The sequence below is a fragment of the Panthera leo genome, chromosome D3 (assembly GCF_018350215.1).
Source record: "Panthera leo isolate Ple1 chromosome D3, P.leo_Ple1_pat1.1, whole genome shotgun sequence".
Lineage (NCBI taxonomy): Eukaryota > Metazoa > Chordata > Mammalia > Carnivora > Felidae > Panthera > Panthera leo.
In genome coordinates, this window is record NC_056690.1 from 21,130,274 (window position 1) to 21,146,710 (window position 16,437).

Genomic DNA, 16,437 nt, shown 5'->3' on the forward strand with positions numbered 1-16,437 from the left:
GCCGGCTTCGGCTCGAGTCATGATTTCATGGTCCGTGAGTTCAAGCCCTGCGTCAGGCTCTGTGCTGACAGCTCAGAGCCTGGAGCCTGTTTCAGATTCTGTGTCTCCCTCTCTCTGACCCTCCCCCGTTCATGCTCTGTCTCTCTGTCTCAAAAATAAATAAACGTTAAAAAAAATTTAATAATAATTATGAGGATTGAAACATGAAAAATGTATACAGTTTGATAATAAGATGGAGACGAAAGATGACAAAATGCTATGCACATTCCAACTGCAATTCTGTAAAGGATAGCACACATATGGGTGAGGCCACAATATGAAATATATGTATTAAAGCCATGGGATTATGGGTGCTTTCTCCTCCAGATTTTCTTAAATACCATTGTTTCATTTTTCTTACAGTTCAAAAGTAGGGGGAGCAGAAATTTAAAAACACATTATATTCTTTATGGGATATATAAATGTACATATATATGTAGTAAAAATATTAAAACAGACCAGAAGAAAACATACCAAGTTTAAAACATGTGCAACTTTTCAGAAGGAAGAAAACAAGGTCAAGAAAGATAGAGATAAGACTTCCATAATATCTGTAATATTTTATTTCTTTTCTGTAAAAATGACTGATTTTTTGAGATCTATAGAATCTGAGTGGTGGTCTTTGCTATATTAGTCTTTTTACTTTTTTGTATGTTTGAAGTATTTCATTACTTTTTTAATTTATAAAAGTAGGGGAATGAATAGGTAAATATACCACCAGCACTAGTAGAAAAGAACTCTCCTGTAATCCTATGGGATCATTTGTTTCTCAGCTCTTCCCTGATTGCTCCTTCTCTAAACTACTCTTAGCCCTTAATAAAGGGGGGGGAGAAAATAGAAGAAAGGAAGGAAAAAAGCAAATTTCCCCAATGCTGCTAAGCAAAACCAAATTGAAGTAAAATAAAAAACTATCACACTCTAGACCAGGGGTCAGCAAACTTTTTCTGTAAAGGATCAGGTAATAAGTGTTTCATGTTTTGTAGGCCATACAGTATCTGTCTAACCTGCTCAACTCTGCAGTCAAAGCATGAAAGCAGCTATGGACAACACAATATTGGCCATGATCCAATAAAACTATATTTACAAAAACAAGGAGTTAGATTCAGCTCAAAAGCTTTGTTCCTGTCGCTTTGAAAATTTGACTGAACCACGTCCATGGGATTCATGGGGAATAATAAAATTAAAGGTTCAGTTGGGAAAACCTCTTGAGTTTTTTTCATAGGAGTTTTTTCATAGGAAAACCTATGAGTCTCTGACCATGAGCCTTGGGCAGATTACTTCATCTCAGCTCAGATGCTTTGAGATCCTGTGATTCTATATGTGTGCTTTTGCTGCCCATTCTGGTCCGAGTTGTATCTGAGCCCCCAATAAATCCTGCCTGGCAACGACATTTGAGATGAAAAGCCCCATTGCTCAAATTTCTCTTTTCATTTGTGAAAGTGAATGGCTCAGGTAATAAGTATTCAAACTTTAAGCAAAATCCAAAGCTCTTATTTTCACTCAAGGATCCAAAATGGCCAGTGGAGTTGCTGTAAAAGTTTACTGCAGTCATGTTAATAGCCCCAGGAAACATAAATAGGGACATTCAGTCATCATGTGTAATGCATAAAGTCTGAGGCTTATCTCAAATGATTGTGCACACGTGAATAAGGTATGTGATACTAGGAAATTTTACAGAGCAGAACACTTCTCAGAACTTGATAAGTCAGGGTGCTCAGGAGGGGGACAGTGGGGAGCCAATACAATTCAGTGGAGTGCATGGAGGAATAATCAAATCCAGGTCTCAAAGCCCAAAATCTGGCCACAAGACAGTAGCCATAGTCAAGATTCCACACTACTGCTACTCAGTGGCCTGGATCACAACTGGACCCTGCACCTGAAATGCTTTTTCTCTCCTATCAATTACACACTCACTGGATCCCTATGTCCTCCCCAAGCCTTCCTGGCATGTCTCTAGTTGTTCTCTATGTGGACTTGGATCTCACAAGACCCCTTCTCTTCTCACCCATCACACACAATGCCTCTACACACACACAACAAAATTGATTAATCTTTGTGTGTAATGTAAATAAACACCTATCTTACTTTATTAACTAACAATTCTTTTCTTTTGTCCATGAACTTGAAACTCATGTGTATCTTAATGTGAACTCCTAGAAGGTACATTCAACATCAGCATAATTATTTTAATGATTTCATGTTCTATGATTCATGGTGAACCTGAAGTCAGCCAAATGTATAGAGACAAAGCCTCATCTGTCTGACCCTTCCCCGCCCCTCCACTCTGCCTAAATGTCCTTCCTTCAGACCCTTCATACAAGTGTGTAGTCAATGTTCTCTCCTCATAGTCCTCTGAAATCCGACTCTTGGAAACTTGTTCATAGTTATTTAACAGGCTATCTTAATTTTTCCCAAGGTTTTGAATTTTAACTGACTCTGTACAGAAGAAATGAAAGACTTATAGGGCAGGGACCAGGGGTGCCTGGGTGGCTCAGTCAGTTAAGCATCCAACTCTTGATTTTGGCTCACAGTCGTGAGACAGAGCCCTACATCGGGCTCTGCACTGTCAGCAGAGTCTGCTTGGGATTCTCTCTCTCTCTCTCTCTCTCTCTCTCTCTCAAAATAAATAAATAAACTTAAAAAAAAAAGGCAGGGACTACATAATGCCAAAGGTTTGGATTCAATAACAGGGATACTACCACTCATCCTAAAATTCTGCTACTTTTTAACTCCACAGAGTCCCTTCCCTTCTTGAGAACTGTTTCCCCATCTATAAAATGAGAGCATAGGACATAGAACTAGATGATCTATCCCATTCCATCACACTATGCTTTCATCCCATCCCAGCACAGAGTAGAACTGTGAGAACACAGACTCTGAAACTAGAGAGACCTGGGTGCCAATCTTGGTTTTGCCATACACTTCCTATGTGATTTGGGATAAATTACCTAACTTCTCTGAAACTCAGTTATCACTCCTACAAAGTGGAAAATAAAACAGAAATCCTTACCCATGCAGCACTGTTATGTGAACTGGAGATGGAACAAGTAAAGCCCCTATTGGAATCTAAGCAAGAGACTGACACTAAATAAAGGGCAACCCTCATCCTTCCTACATATTATTCAAGGAATTACTGCCTCTGGGCAGCAGGTGGAGCAGGTAGGATGTTGGGCAAGGCCTCCAGCAAGAAGCCCCAGAAATCATACAGAGAGGGAGCAGCCTATACCAAGTACTATTCAAAAACAAAAATCAGAAAAAGCTGACTGCTGGGGAATAGGTTCCATCAGGACTTGAGCTGAGTGAGACTGCCCCTCAGCTACCTGGGGGCTCCCAAGTCAAAAGAGTTTAATCAGTAACCTGAACAGTAAGTGTTTGGAAGGCAAGGAGAGAGGTTGGGCATCTAGTTTATTTATATGACTACCCCACACCAGCTCCAAGGGCAAAGAGTACCCTTTCCATGGCAACCACAGTCAACAGACTTTTACCCGCTTGAACTGTGGACTTGAAGGTTTGGTTCCAAGACAGAGAATCCCAGTGCCCTCCTCTCAGTGCTCATTAGACAGGTGCCACCTCACAAGCTAAACTAAGGAGCAGGTCCTTTGTCAACCCCACCCGCAGCTCCAGGGTGACCTCCTTTCCCTCCCTGCTTACATTCCTTTTTCTCCTCCTATATCTGCTCTTCCCTCCCTCAGGAAGCCTGATCTCTCCACCCCTCCCAGCATTTCCAGTCTAGGCTCTGCACTGATATCTAATGGTGTAGGATTGAAAAGCCCAGGGTCTTCATCTTATAACTAAAAACTAACCCTGAGGAGAGGAGGAGAATGTAAAGGTGGTGAAATCATCACAATGGTGGCAAAACACAAAGAGACCAGTCAAAGGCAATAGCAGTTTGAGTCAGGAAGCTGGGCAGGGAGAGAACAGTGTTCTGGGCATCAGTCTTAACTCCAAGACAAAGCCCTATCAGCCCTATAGGCAACAGCATGTTTTCACTGAGTTGTATAAAAATGTATGTGCAAGACCATTCAATTAGGAAATAATAGTCTCTACAACAAATGGTGCTGAAAGATTTGGACATACACATGCAGAAGAGTGAAGCTGAACCCCCACCTCACATCATATACAAAAAAATAACTCAAAATGGATCAAAAACCTTAATGTAAGAGCTAAAAATATAAAATCCTTCAGAGAAAACATAGGGATCAATCTTCATGATCTTGGATTTGACAATGGATTCTTAGAAATTACAGAAAAGCATAAGCAAATAAATAAACTAAAAATAGATAAACTGAACTTCATCAAGATTTAAAACTTTTGTGCCTCAAAGGACATTATCAAGAAAAGGAAAAGACAACCTACAGAAAGGGGGATATTTGCAAATCCTATATCTGATAAAGGTCTAGAACCTCTAAAGAACTCTTTCAACTCAACAAAAGAAAAAGACAAACAATCCAATTTTTTTAAAAAAGTGTGTTAATGTAGGCCAGGACTAGGGCTGGAGGGTAATGATATAAAACTGAAAAATAATTACAGTAAGCTGAAGATATAGATATAGGTATTTCCTTTAAAGAAAGTATAGTCAAATACAATGTATAGACTTCATTTGGATTCTGGTTCAAACAAATCAACTGTAAGAAGAAAATTTTTATATAATCAGGAAAATCTGAATATGAACAGGTATTAAACTTCCTAAATTAAGAAATTCCTATGGATTTTTTGTGTGATAATAGCACAAGGGTTATGTTTTTGTTTGTTTGTTTGTTTGTTTGTCTGTTTTAAGTCAAAGATGAGCCACCTGGGTTGCTCAATCAGTTAAGTCTCCCACTCTTGATTTCAGTTCAGGTCATGATCTCACAGTTCATAAGTTTAAGCCCTGAGTCAGGCTCTACGCTGACAGAGTAGAGCCTGCTTGGGATTCCCTCTCTCTCTCTCTCTCTCTCTCTCTCTCTCTCTCTCTCTCTATCTCTCTCTCTCTCTCTCCTCCCTCTCTCTCTCTGTTTCTCTGTACGTGTCTCAAAAACAAATAAATAAATACATTTTTTAAAGTCAAAGGTATATTCTGAAGAATTCACAGTTAAATGACATAATATCTAGGACTTGACTTAAAATACTTCTGGAAAAAAAGTTAGAAGAGATAGGTGAACAAGAATGGCAAAATTATTATCATTGTTAAAGCACAGTGATGAGATTTAGTTCCACAAATGCTCATTGTACTATTCTTTCTCTGGGTATGTATGTTTGAAATTTTCCAAAATAAAAAAAAAAATTACAAATGTGATTTAATATTGTAGTCATCTTGGCTTTAAGAAACCAAGAAAATAAAAGCTCTAGCAGCTATTTTTTAGCACCCCACCTAGCTAGAGCAGAAGGCTTATTTCACATGCAACCTGACTCAAATTTCAACAAATTTTTGCAAGATGCTGAGATTGGTCTAATCTTACCTTTGGTGCTGGATAGGGAAGGACAAGAAAAAGGAGGAAAACTGATCATACTCAATGAGAAAACTCCTCTGATAGAGCAGTGAGCACTTTGTAACTGCTGACCAACAGGAAAAGCTACAGCCGCTCCCTATGTGGTCTCAGAAAATGCCACTTCTCTCTCTACCTCCAGATTTAGCAATGGATTCTTAGAAATGACACAAAAATATGAGCAACATAAGAAAAACAGATCTAAAAAAACAGACAAGAAGCCTCATGCAATGAAAAGAACAGTGAGATGGAGCCAGAGGTCTGGGTTCTACTTTTGATTCAGGATCCTGAGCAAGTTTTCTCTAATCCCAGTTTTCACTTCCCTGTCCATAAAAGAAGAGGGAGAATTTCTGAGGTCACTTCAAGAGTTGCCACTGACTGCCTATGTTTAAGTGTATTAGAAACATCACCTAGAGCCAAATTCTGATCCCTCCAGACACAAAGACTCACAGCTAACTCTAAGGTTAGAACTAGCCCTTAGATATTCTGAAGTTCCTTTCAGTCTTCTATTAAGAACAGTTTTCACTGAAACTTCTTGAATCTGTTTATGTTTTTAACCTTCCACATAGTGAAGGGTAAGGAATTCCATGTGTTGGCTCTTTGATGCATGAAATAGGACTTTACTCCTTAGAATAAGAAGACTAAGGGACCAAGTTAATAGAAACAAATATTGTTGTCCCTTGGTGGGCCAGGATGTACTAAGAAGAGGGAGCAGGCAGGTTCTAAGATAGCCAATGACCGTCCCCGGGGCAGTAGACTCACCGAGATCTTGGTGAAAATGTAGAGTAACAGGGACAGAATAGAGAGGTAGATCTGGATCCTCTTGCCTCCAAATCGCTTCCTCAGGTACTCTGGCATCGTCACCACCTGCATGGGATGTAATGGAGGTCGCCATCAATCAGAGTGACCAGAAGATCCAGAGCAAGCAGAGCAGTGGCATTCACATGGCATCAGATATATGCTCAAAAGTTAAGCATATATAACCCCTCGTGGGTCAGAGAAGTCTGTGATGTAGCCAGATGGCCCCTATTCTCCAGCCATTTGCTCATCTCTTTCCCACATGCCCTACCACTGCAGGGGTAGCTGGGTATTGTCCCAGAACATTTAAGGTGCCCAATAAATACTTTTTTAAATGAACACATGACTGTACATAACCAAGAAAGCAGATCTTTGCCCTGGAAGAGGAAGTGATAGATATATATCCCTATACAACATGCCTACTATGAACAATACACTATAACAAAATAAATAAACATTAAAAAAATTGCTTTTAAGTAGTCAAAATTTTTTTTAAAAAGTAGTCAAAAGTTTATAACCTGGAAAAGAAAGCCAAAACACAAGTCATTCTCTGTCACTTATTCCATAAAGCCTCCTCTGCTTTCAGGAGGATGGAGCTCATATTATATATGTGTGTGTGTGCATATATGTGTATACATATGTAAACATATATAAATATACATTATTGGCAAGACATGGAATAACAGAGCAGATACTTACCCCAGCCTTAATGTAAATGGGAACAAACACCCAGCCTAAGACAACCACCCAAATCAGGGCCTGAAACAGACAAAAAAAAAAAAAAAAAAAAAAAGCACGTAAAGTCATACCAGGAGGAACCTTAACTCACCCTGCTGCCTGCAGGACCCTCAACTACTATAGGACAATCAGCAAGCATTTTCTCCTGGGGTTCTGGGGACAACTCCCTTAAGTGGCCATCAGAAACCGAAAGAGGCTTTTGCTGCTCAGTTGGCCCATGGGAACAGCAGTAGGGCATTAGTGGAGGAGACACCAGGGGGCTGCCCACAGACATCCCAGCTCCTCTTGCCTCTTCTCTGATTACAAGGAGTAAAATACCATTTAGAGAACTTTTAAGTAATAATAATTAATAATAATAATAATAATAATAATAATAATAAATAATGGGAATCTGGTGGTAAGAATTTCCAAACCTCCAATATGGCCGAAAGGGTACAGGAGGGCTTGGATTTTTTTTAATTTTTAAACAATTTTTTAAAATTTATATATTGTTTAATTTACATCCAAGTTAGTTAGCATATAGTACAACAATGATTTCAGGAGTAGATTCCTTAATGCCTCTTATCCCTTTAGCCCATCCCCCCTCCTAAAACCCCTCCAGCAACCCTCTCTTTGTTCTCTATATTTAAGAGTCTTTTTTGTTTTGTCCCCCTCCCTGTTTTTATATTCTTTTTGCTTCCCTTTCCTTATGTTCATCTGTTTAGTATCTTAAATTCCTCATATGAGTGAAGTCATATGATATTTGTCTTTCTCTGACTAATTTTGCTTAGCCTAATAGGAGGGCTTGGATTTTTAAAGAAAAAAACACTATTGCCATCATATCTGTAGTTTTCTCATGTTACTCTGGTAGAAGAGCAGCAGGACCCTGGGGCTCCTGAAGCTGTGCCCCTCTTCTATCTGCATCCAAGGGTGTCCCTGGTTGGTTCCCTAACACTCAGAGCATCTCTAAACATAGACTGAAGTGGCTGACTGGCTGACTGCTAAAACTCCTTCCAGCTCCAGGACACAGTGTCTCTGATGTTACTCACATTCCATTCAAAGCCCCCAGTGGCGATGCCTGCTGCAGCTCCTGTCCCCGCCAGCCCCACAAAGTGGCCACTTCCAATGTTACTGGCAAAGAGAGATGCTCCAACCTGGAAACACAAAGAGAAAATCTGGTAAGAACTCTATGGTCCAGGACACTCAGAGGTAGACCAAAGAGAGAAGAGACATGTCACCCAAGAGAAGGACAAGAAATAGCAGAGGCAGGCTGGGAACTTGACTGTGTGTTCGTTGGGACCACAGGTTCACAAGATGGATGTGGGGTCTTGGGTAATAGTGAAGATGAAAAGGAAAGGATGGAAGAAAAGGCAATGTGTATCCCCAAATCAGATCAAATCTGATACAAACCTGTGGGGTTTTTTGTCAGCCCAATGCCAAAGAGTGAAGAAAATATGGGCAACCCCACAGTTCACTAAGCCTCCCTTATAAGTCTTCCAAAAGGCTGTCAGCTGAAAAGCAGGGCCTGTGCCATTCATCCCTGTGTCCTCCAACAGTTGACCAGTACCTTGACCAAGGACCTTGACCAATACTGGCTTTCAGTAAATGCAGACAGTTTTGATAAAAGAAATCATTTAAAGGAAGCCTCTGGGCATCAGCCCTCTCACTTAACCAGAGAAGTCAGGGGGTAGAGCCTATACTTCCCAATGATTCTTAACTATTAAATTCTATGATCCCATGTGCTCCCAAGAAACATGAGATGCTACTAATAATAACTCCCTAAATCAGTATAGTATTTCTATTTTTTATTTTTTACAAAGGTCTCATAGACCCCATGGACACATACACAAAACACATGTATTTTTCAAGGACATACATATGTCTAAATACATAGGTAGAAGACAGATTGGAAGGATATATATTAAAAACCCAAGATTGGAAGCCTGGAAGGAAAAAGGAGAATGAGATTGTGAATGGGAGATGGAAGAGAAAACATCAGATAAAACAAGAGAAGGATCTTGCACTAACTAATCATAATACTGTGCCATCAACTCAATTGCATCTAAGCTCCAAGAGAACCCCAGGAAGTTTTAGAGTCCTTCTGTACCCAGGAGGAGAGGCATAGCACCATTTGATAATTATCAAACTAGTATAATTATCCCCATTATTGCTTAGCAATGGGGGAAAGCTGGTAGTTATTTGTCTATTATCCCTAAGATGGTCCAGATCTGGAACAAAACAAAGAAAAGTATTTCACAAAAGACAAATTACTCCAAGAAACTGTCCTAGCTACATCAGTCCCTACCTCCAATATAAGGTAATGGTTGCTTAGTACCAAATAGTTAAGTCAGAGAGGAGGGCGTTCCCTGAAGGCCAGGTCAGAAAGTCTCTGGAATGATGCAATAACGATATAAAAGTACACTCATTCATTCACTCAGTGAATATTAATTTAGCATCAACTCAATGTAACATGCACTATTCTAGACCCTGGGGACTCCAATGTGAATAGCACAGACAAAATCCCTACTCTCCAGAATCTTATATTCTAACCAACATAAATAAACATAAATAAAATTTTTTAAAAGAGAGATCAGAGAATGGTCAGTGCTGTAAAGAGAACAGAGAGGGTATGATAGAGTGACTAGTTCCAATTGGAGAGTCAAGAAAGGTCCCTCTGTGTAGATGCCCTCTACGTTAAGATTGAAGTGATAAAAGAAGTCCAATGTGTCAAATCAGAAGGAAAGTAGTTGTAGTTAAGAAGCAAAAAGAAGGGCAGACTGGCTGGAGTGTTGTAGGCAAGGAGGAGGGTGGTATGAGATGAGGCTGGGAAGCTGGGCAGGGATATATCAGGAAGGTCCTAGCAGGCAAGGAGGATAGGAGGTTTGAATTTTATTCTAAGTGTGGGAAAACACTGGTGGGAGTGGGGGGCAGTTAATCAGTGGAGAGAAAGGACTGAATTTGCTTTTTAAAGATTGTTTTCAAGTACATGGAGAAGATAGTGTTGGGGGCAAGGGAGAAAACATAAAAATGTAGAGGAGGCTATTGCTGTATCTACATAAGAAGACAGTGGCTCGGTCTCTGGTGCTAGCTAGTCAAGACAAGGGCAAGTGTAGAGATTGGAGTGTGTTTTAGAAGCAAGTTGACAGGAGTCCTGAATCTAAGAGTTACCCTTGAAGGATCAGATGTGGGAAATGAGAGAAAGAGTAATCAAGGGTAACTCCTAGACTCAGGACTTGAGTAGGTGGATGCCATTTATTAAAAAGGGGAAAATGGATCCAAAGATGGGTGGATAAAGAAGATGCAGTAATATATATACAGTGGCATATATTACTTAGCCATACAAAAGAATGTAATCTTGCCATTTGCAACAACAATAGACCTAGAGGGTATGATGCTAAGTGAAGTAGGTCAATCAGAGAAAGACAAATACCATATAATATCATTCATCTGTGGAATTTAAGTAACAAAACAAAACAAACAAAGAAAAAAGAGATTAAAAAAAAAAAACTCTTAAATGCAGAGAATAAACTGGTGATCACCAGAGGGGAGGTTGCAGGGGGGTGTGAAATAGATAAAAGGGATTAAGAGTACACTTATCCTGGGGCGCCTGGGTGGCTCAGTCGGTTAAGCCGCCGACTTCAGCTCAGGTCATGATCTCGCGATCCATGAGTTCAAGCCCCGCGTGGGGCTCTATGCTGACAGCTCAGAGCCTGGAGCCTGTTTCAGATTCTGTGTCTCCCTCTCTCTGACCCTCCCCTGTTCATGCTCTGTCTCTCTCTGTCTCAAAAATAAATAAACATTAAAAAAAAAAAAGAGTACACTTATCCTGATGAGCACTGAGAATTGTACATAATTGTTGAATCATATTGTACACCTAAAATTAATATAACATTGTATGTTAATTATACTTAAATTTTAAAAAAAGAAGAAGGGGAAATTGGGAGGAAAGCAGTCTGTTCAGAGATATTCACCTCTTTCTCCTCAAAGTTGGATGGAGATAACAGTCCACTTTTAATCAGAATTACCTTTGTCATGTAGCCTGCCTTCCATGATCCATTATCTTTTCATTTATCATCTCTCACTTGATAAATTATTAAGCCTAATGTTGTACTATTAAGGGCATAATTACCAGTAATGATTAACTGCATTAGATTAACCTTAAGTTCAAGAAGTCCTCTCCAAAGGGAAACATTGAACTTTAAGAAGTTGCTGGCTTTCCTGAGGTACCCCCTTACTGTCTGATGGAATAGGGGCCAGGAGAGCTTTGCCTTGCACAGATTTACTTAATTTCTGTCATAGTCACTACTCTTCTCCAAGTCACTTGCCTTGGCCTCATTCTGGACTCCCTCCCTTCACCCCATGGCCTTCACTCAATCATTTACCAAAACCCTGACTCTGCCTCCACAATGTCAAAGGCATCTAGCACTTCTTATACTGCCCTTGTACAGACTGTGATTATCTCTCAACAGGCTTCTAGATAATTTCCAGTCTCCCCCTACACACATGGCCAGTTCCCCAAAGCACAACTCTGATCAACCCACTTCCCTATTCAGAGAACCTCCTCAACATCCAAATGGGCCTGCCAAGTAGTCTTCCTGGAAGTTCCAGGTTTAAAGACATAGTCCTAAGAATTCAGAAAGATTTCAGGTTAGAGTCCCCTCCAGTGAGAAGGAAGTATGAAAATAAAAATTAGAGTTTGAATACTTTCTTAACCTCTTACTATCTGGGTGATCATAACATCTGTGAGCCTCAATCTTCTCTCATGACAGGTTGTTCAGAAGTCAAATGAGATTATGAATCAGTAATGATTGACATTTTACTGACCCTCAGAGTCCTTTTTCTCCTCCAAGAGGATAATCACTTCATCCTCAAAGACAATTCACAAGAGCTACAATGGACACAGTTGGAGTCTGAATTGTGTTCCCCCAAAATTCATGTGTGGTAGTCCTAACTTCCTAATGTGACCTTATTTTGGAGATAGGGTATTTAGGGAGGTAATTAAGGTTAAATTAGGTCATAAGGGTGGGGCCCTAATCTATTTGATAGGACTGGTCCTTATAAGAAAAAGAAAATGACATCGTCTCTCTCATTCTCTCTCATTCTCTCTCTCTCACTCATTTTTTACTCAGAAAAGAGACCATGTGAATGCACAGACAAAAGGCAGTCATCTACAATCCAGAAAGAGAGGTCTCGCCAGAAACCAACCCTGACAGCACCTTGATCTTGAGCTTCCAGCCTCCAGAACTGTGAAAAAATAAATCTCTCTTGTTTAAGGCTACCAGTCTATGGTATTGTGTTATGGAAGCCCAAGCAAGCTAATACAGACACCATTGCTTTATCACCTCCATTCCCCTGCCAGGTTTTCATTCTGCCCTTCCTCTCACTGAAGCTCATTAACAATGCTTTCATCATTCTAATTTCCCAAACTCTCCCTCTGTCTACCCCTCACCCACATTCATGCCCATTTGGGAATCATGCCCCATCCAGGGAGTGATCCAGTGACATGAATCATCATGTCCTTCTCTGTAATCTCCTCCCACATTGCCTCTGAGTTCAGGGTTTTAGACTTCATCTAAAATTTCCCCAGCTTGACCTTGCTTTTGACTAACGTCTTTCCAAGCCTTCCTCATCCCCTGATGGGGCTCAGGAAGCTATTATAAGTATTTAGATGGCTTTACTGTAACTGTGCAAGATGAGCTGGGTCAGACAACACCCAACAGGTTTGATAGCATGGTAATCAGGGAAATAACATAATGTGACATCACAAATGGAAAAAAAAAAAAAAAACACTACATTTTCCTTTGAATTTGGAGGAATTCATAATCATACTTTACTACCTAAACTTCTTACCCTAGAAAGTTGGCAGGATGGGAAATACTTGGAGAAATTATAGAATCACAGAGTCTTAAAGAGTTATATGGACCCACAAATGTCACAGTTTGAATCCCTTCTGCAATACCCACCCCCCCCCCCAAGTGATGGTTGGTTTCTGGATGCCATGCTTCTAGTGACAGAGAACTTGCCCAATTTACAAGGCAGCTGAATCCATAGAGGAACAATTCTAATGGTTAAAAAGTCCTTCTTTACCTTGAGGTGAAATCTACCCATTTGTCTATTCTGCCTTCTGGAGTGATACAGAACAAGTCAAATCTCTCTCCCACAAGCTAGCTCTTCCAAGGTCTAAGGAAAGGGATTATGCCCACCCTCAAATCTTCTCCAGGCTAAGTTTCCTCTTCTCATGTGTCTGCTCCTCACTGGCCATGGAATTGAATCTCACCATCTGTGTTACTATCTGCTGCCCTCAGTTTTAACAGTGTCCACCAGATGGGCCTCAGGCCCAAATGAACCACTTTAGACATGGGCCATCCAGAGTGAAACAGGCTGCCCTTCCTGACTTCCCATACGGTTTTAACATTATATGGCTTCAAATCCTCTTTTAAATCTGTCACTCAGCCATGAGTGCCTGGTGGTAGTAAGGACTAAGCCAGTCCCTCTAATTCTCATCACTGTCAGAAAATCTGCCTCTAAATTATTTGGACCATTTAACAAGAACAGATTCCCTCTCATTGCAGTTTAGATTCCTGATAATACCAATCTGGTTTACCTCAACAATACAGTGGCTCTAACAACTTAAAATTTTTTCACTTCGATTCTTCCAGGGTTTGGCACAAATATGATATTCTCCCATAAGCCTTACCTAAAGAGAAAACCACTTAAACTACAAAGGAAAATAATCTGGCCAAATTAATTTCTCCCTACCAACTATTAACGTCAGAAGTTGGAAGCTAGCAGGGATTGCATCTATTCCTCGAAAAAAGGCAGACATTAGTCTCTTCAATGATCACTTCTTCAGTTCTTATCACAGCCCTACAAATGGACTTCCTGAACCCATGCTACTCACAGAGTGTTCCACGGGCCAGGAGCATCAGCTTCACCTGTGAGCTTATGAGAACGACAAATCCTCTGCCCCCACCCCAGAGCTATTGAATCAGAGTAGTAAGCTCTTCAAGTGATTCTCATGTACAATAAAGTTTGAGAAATCTACCTACACTGTACTAAATGTCACTGTTATCTCCACAAACTTGTTTGACCTCTCTTCAGGAAAAAGAGCACAGGGACTAACTACAAAATTAGGATGTTAAGGTGTGAAGGACAAAAACTTTGGGGTGAAAGGGACTTTCTCCAAAATTCTCTACTTAACCTCCAGAGTTTCAAAGGTCTGTTACCATGGTACTCATGCTTCCCAGTGGGAGACACTGTCTCTTCAACCACATGCCAACACAAGCATGTGGACTGAAAGAATTTTTGACCAATCTCACAGGTAAAACCTCAGAACTGGCTGGTTCAGTCAAATAAAAACTTCCAGAATATCCTCACACTGCAGCAAAATTATCAAGACATTTCAAATGGAAATCCACAGATACCACTCAAAGGCTTTGTGGGAAATCCTACAATTTTTCTCCTCAAGAGATTGGGTTATAAGAATTCCCAGAGGGTAATCTCCACCACCAGAAGCAACAAACATTGCTGATTGGAGGACTCCTCTGCCATGATATGACACTGGGAAGAGGAATTACAGGCTTTCAAGACTTTCTGCTGTCTTTTCAAGACAGCCCCCTCCTCTTTCTCCACTCCCAGCAGCCTCTCCATACCCTTTCACATCCCCTGCACTCCAGCTAAATTATACTAACTCAGTCTCCTAGATATGCTCTGGGCATTCCTGCCTTCTGAATTTATTTATGCCATTTCCCTCTGCTTCAACCTCCTCTCCATCAACTCTTATGCCCCTAAAACACTGACCCAGTCTTCAAAAGGAATCCCAGTCTCATCTCTCCACTGACACCATTCAGAGCTGATTTCTTACCCCTCTGGTCTCTCACCTGCAATCCTCATCTGTTGTACTCTCCAGGGGCATGACACTGCTTCTGTCCAAGTGTTATTCCCCACAAACCTTCTAGCCCTCAAAGAGGATTTCTGCTTCTGCTGAGCATAGGACCTTTCTTGCACATGACAAGCATGCAGTAAAAGTCTGCTGAGTGAGTGAGTGGACTGGTGTATCAAATCCTTGGATGGTAGCAACTGAATGCCTTAGAGCTATACTTATTTCCACTGGTTACAGAGAGTTAAGACTCTTCCCAGGGACATGTCAAGGATGGCTCTCTCTTGAGGAAGAGGCAATAAACTTGGCCTGCTAGGCCTAGATGGGGCCCAGCAGAATAATGGGGTGTGCTAGGATTATGCACTACTCTGAGATGTTAATATGGTGACCTATAAGATCAGTGTTAGTAAGAACAAGACCTCAAGTGGAATCTGACCTCCTGGGTTAGTCCATCAGGCAAGTAAATACGTTCTCCCATATATTTCTGATAGAAATGCAATTCTGGAAAGCAGTTGTTGGTACATATCAAAATCTCATCTCCTTCCACCATATGATCCTACTTTTTAGTACCTTAAGAAAATTATCAGAAATGCAGACAGGGGCGCCTGGGTGGCTCAGTCGGTTAAGCGTCCGACTTTGGCTCAGGTCATGATCTCGCGGTCTGTGAGTTCAAGCCCTGCATCGGGCTCTGTGCTGACTGCTCAGAGCCTGGAGCCTGTTTCACATTCTGTGTCTCCCTCTCTCTCTGACCCTCCCCCATTCATGTTCTGTCTCTCTCTGTCTCAAAAATAAATAAACGTTAAAAAAAAATTTTTAAAGAAATGCAGACAAAGTCTTATACATGAGTTTCATTAGTATGTCCATTGCCATGTTATTTACAACACAGGAAAGTTGGAATCAACATAAATGCCCAACCACAGGAAGACAACTGGATAAATTAAGGTACACACTTGTGATCGAATATTATGCAGCCATTAAAATCATAGCTTTGAAGAATATGTTATGGTGGGAAGGTGATAGTGATAAAATCCCAAATAAAAAAAGAATATACAGTTTTTTATAGACATAGACATAGTCATAGACATAGACAGAGACAGAGACATAGAGTTATATCTCCAAATTTAACAGTGGTTATCTTTGAAAGAGAAAACAATGAGCGTGTTTTCATACTTTTCCAATATTCCCACAATGAATTTGTGTAACTTTATAAGCAGAACACAATTCATCAAAACCTTTAACAATAAAGGGAAATCATTCCAGAGCTGTCTCAGATTCACTTTCAGAGCCTAAGAACAAAGTATGTAAGGAAGTCATGTGTTTGTTGGGGGCAATACAGAAAAAGACATGAAATGTCATTGAATGCTACCTAAAAATTATGTTTTGTGTGACAGGAAAAAGGAAATAGGAAATATATGGTACAGCCTGTTTATTTACCAATATCCAGTCATCTCATATTGGAGCTAGAATTAACTTGGAAATGATTAAGGTTGACCTTGTCATTTTCAAATGAAAACAAAATTATAGCCCAAAGGAAGAAAG

General features: G+C 40.3%; 1 protein-coding gene across 2 annotated transcripts in view; it reads right to left on the bottom strand.

Moving 5' to 3' along the window:
- LOC122203869 (sodium/glucose cotransporter 1-like) overlaps positions 1 to 16,437 on the bottom strand; it is a 136,954-nt gene that overhangs the window by 38,695 nt on the left and 81,822 nt on the right. For both annotated transcript variants that reach the window (XR_006195371.1, XM_042911047.1), the window contains exons 3-5: positions 8,069 to 8,173; positions 7,002 to 7,061; positions 6,267 to 6,371 (exon numbers count right to left, since the gene is read on the bottom strand). Coding sequence is in view for 1 of the 2 variants with exons in the window: in XM_042911047.1 (XP_042766981.1) it covers positions 6,267 to 6,371; positions 7,002 to 7,061; positions 8,069 to 8,173 (270 nt within the window). In the remaining variant the exon portion in view is untranslated. The remainder of the gene's footprint in view (positions 1 to 6,266; positions 6,372 to 7,001; positions 7,062 to 8,068; positions 8,174 to 16,437) is intronic.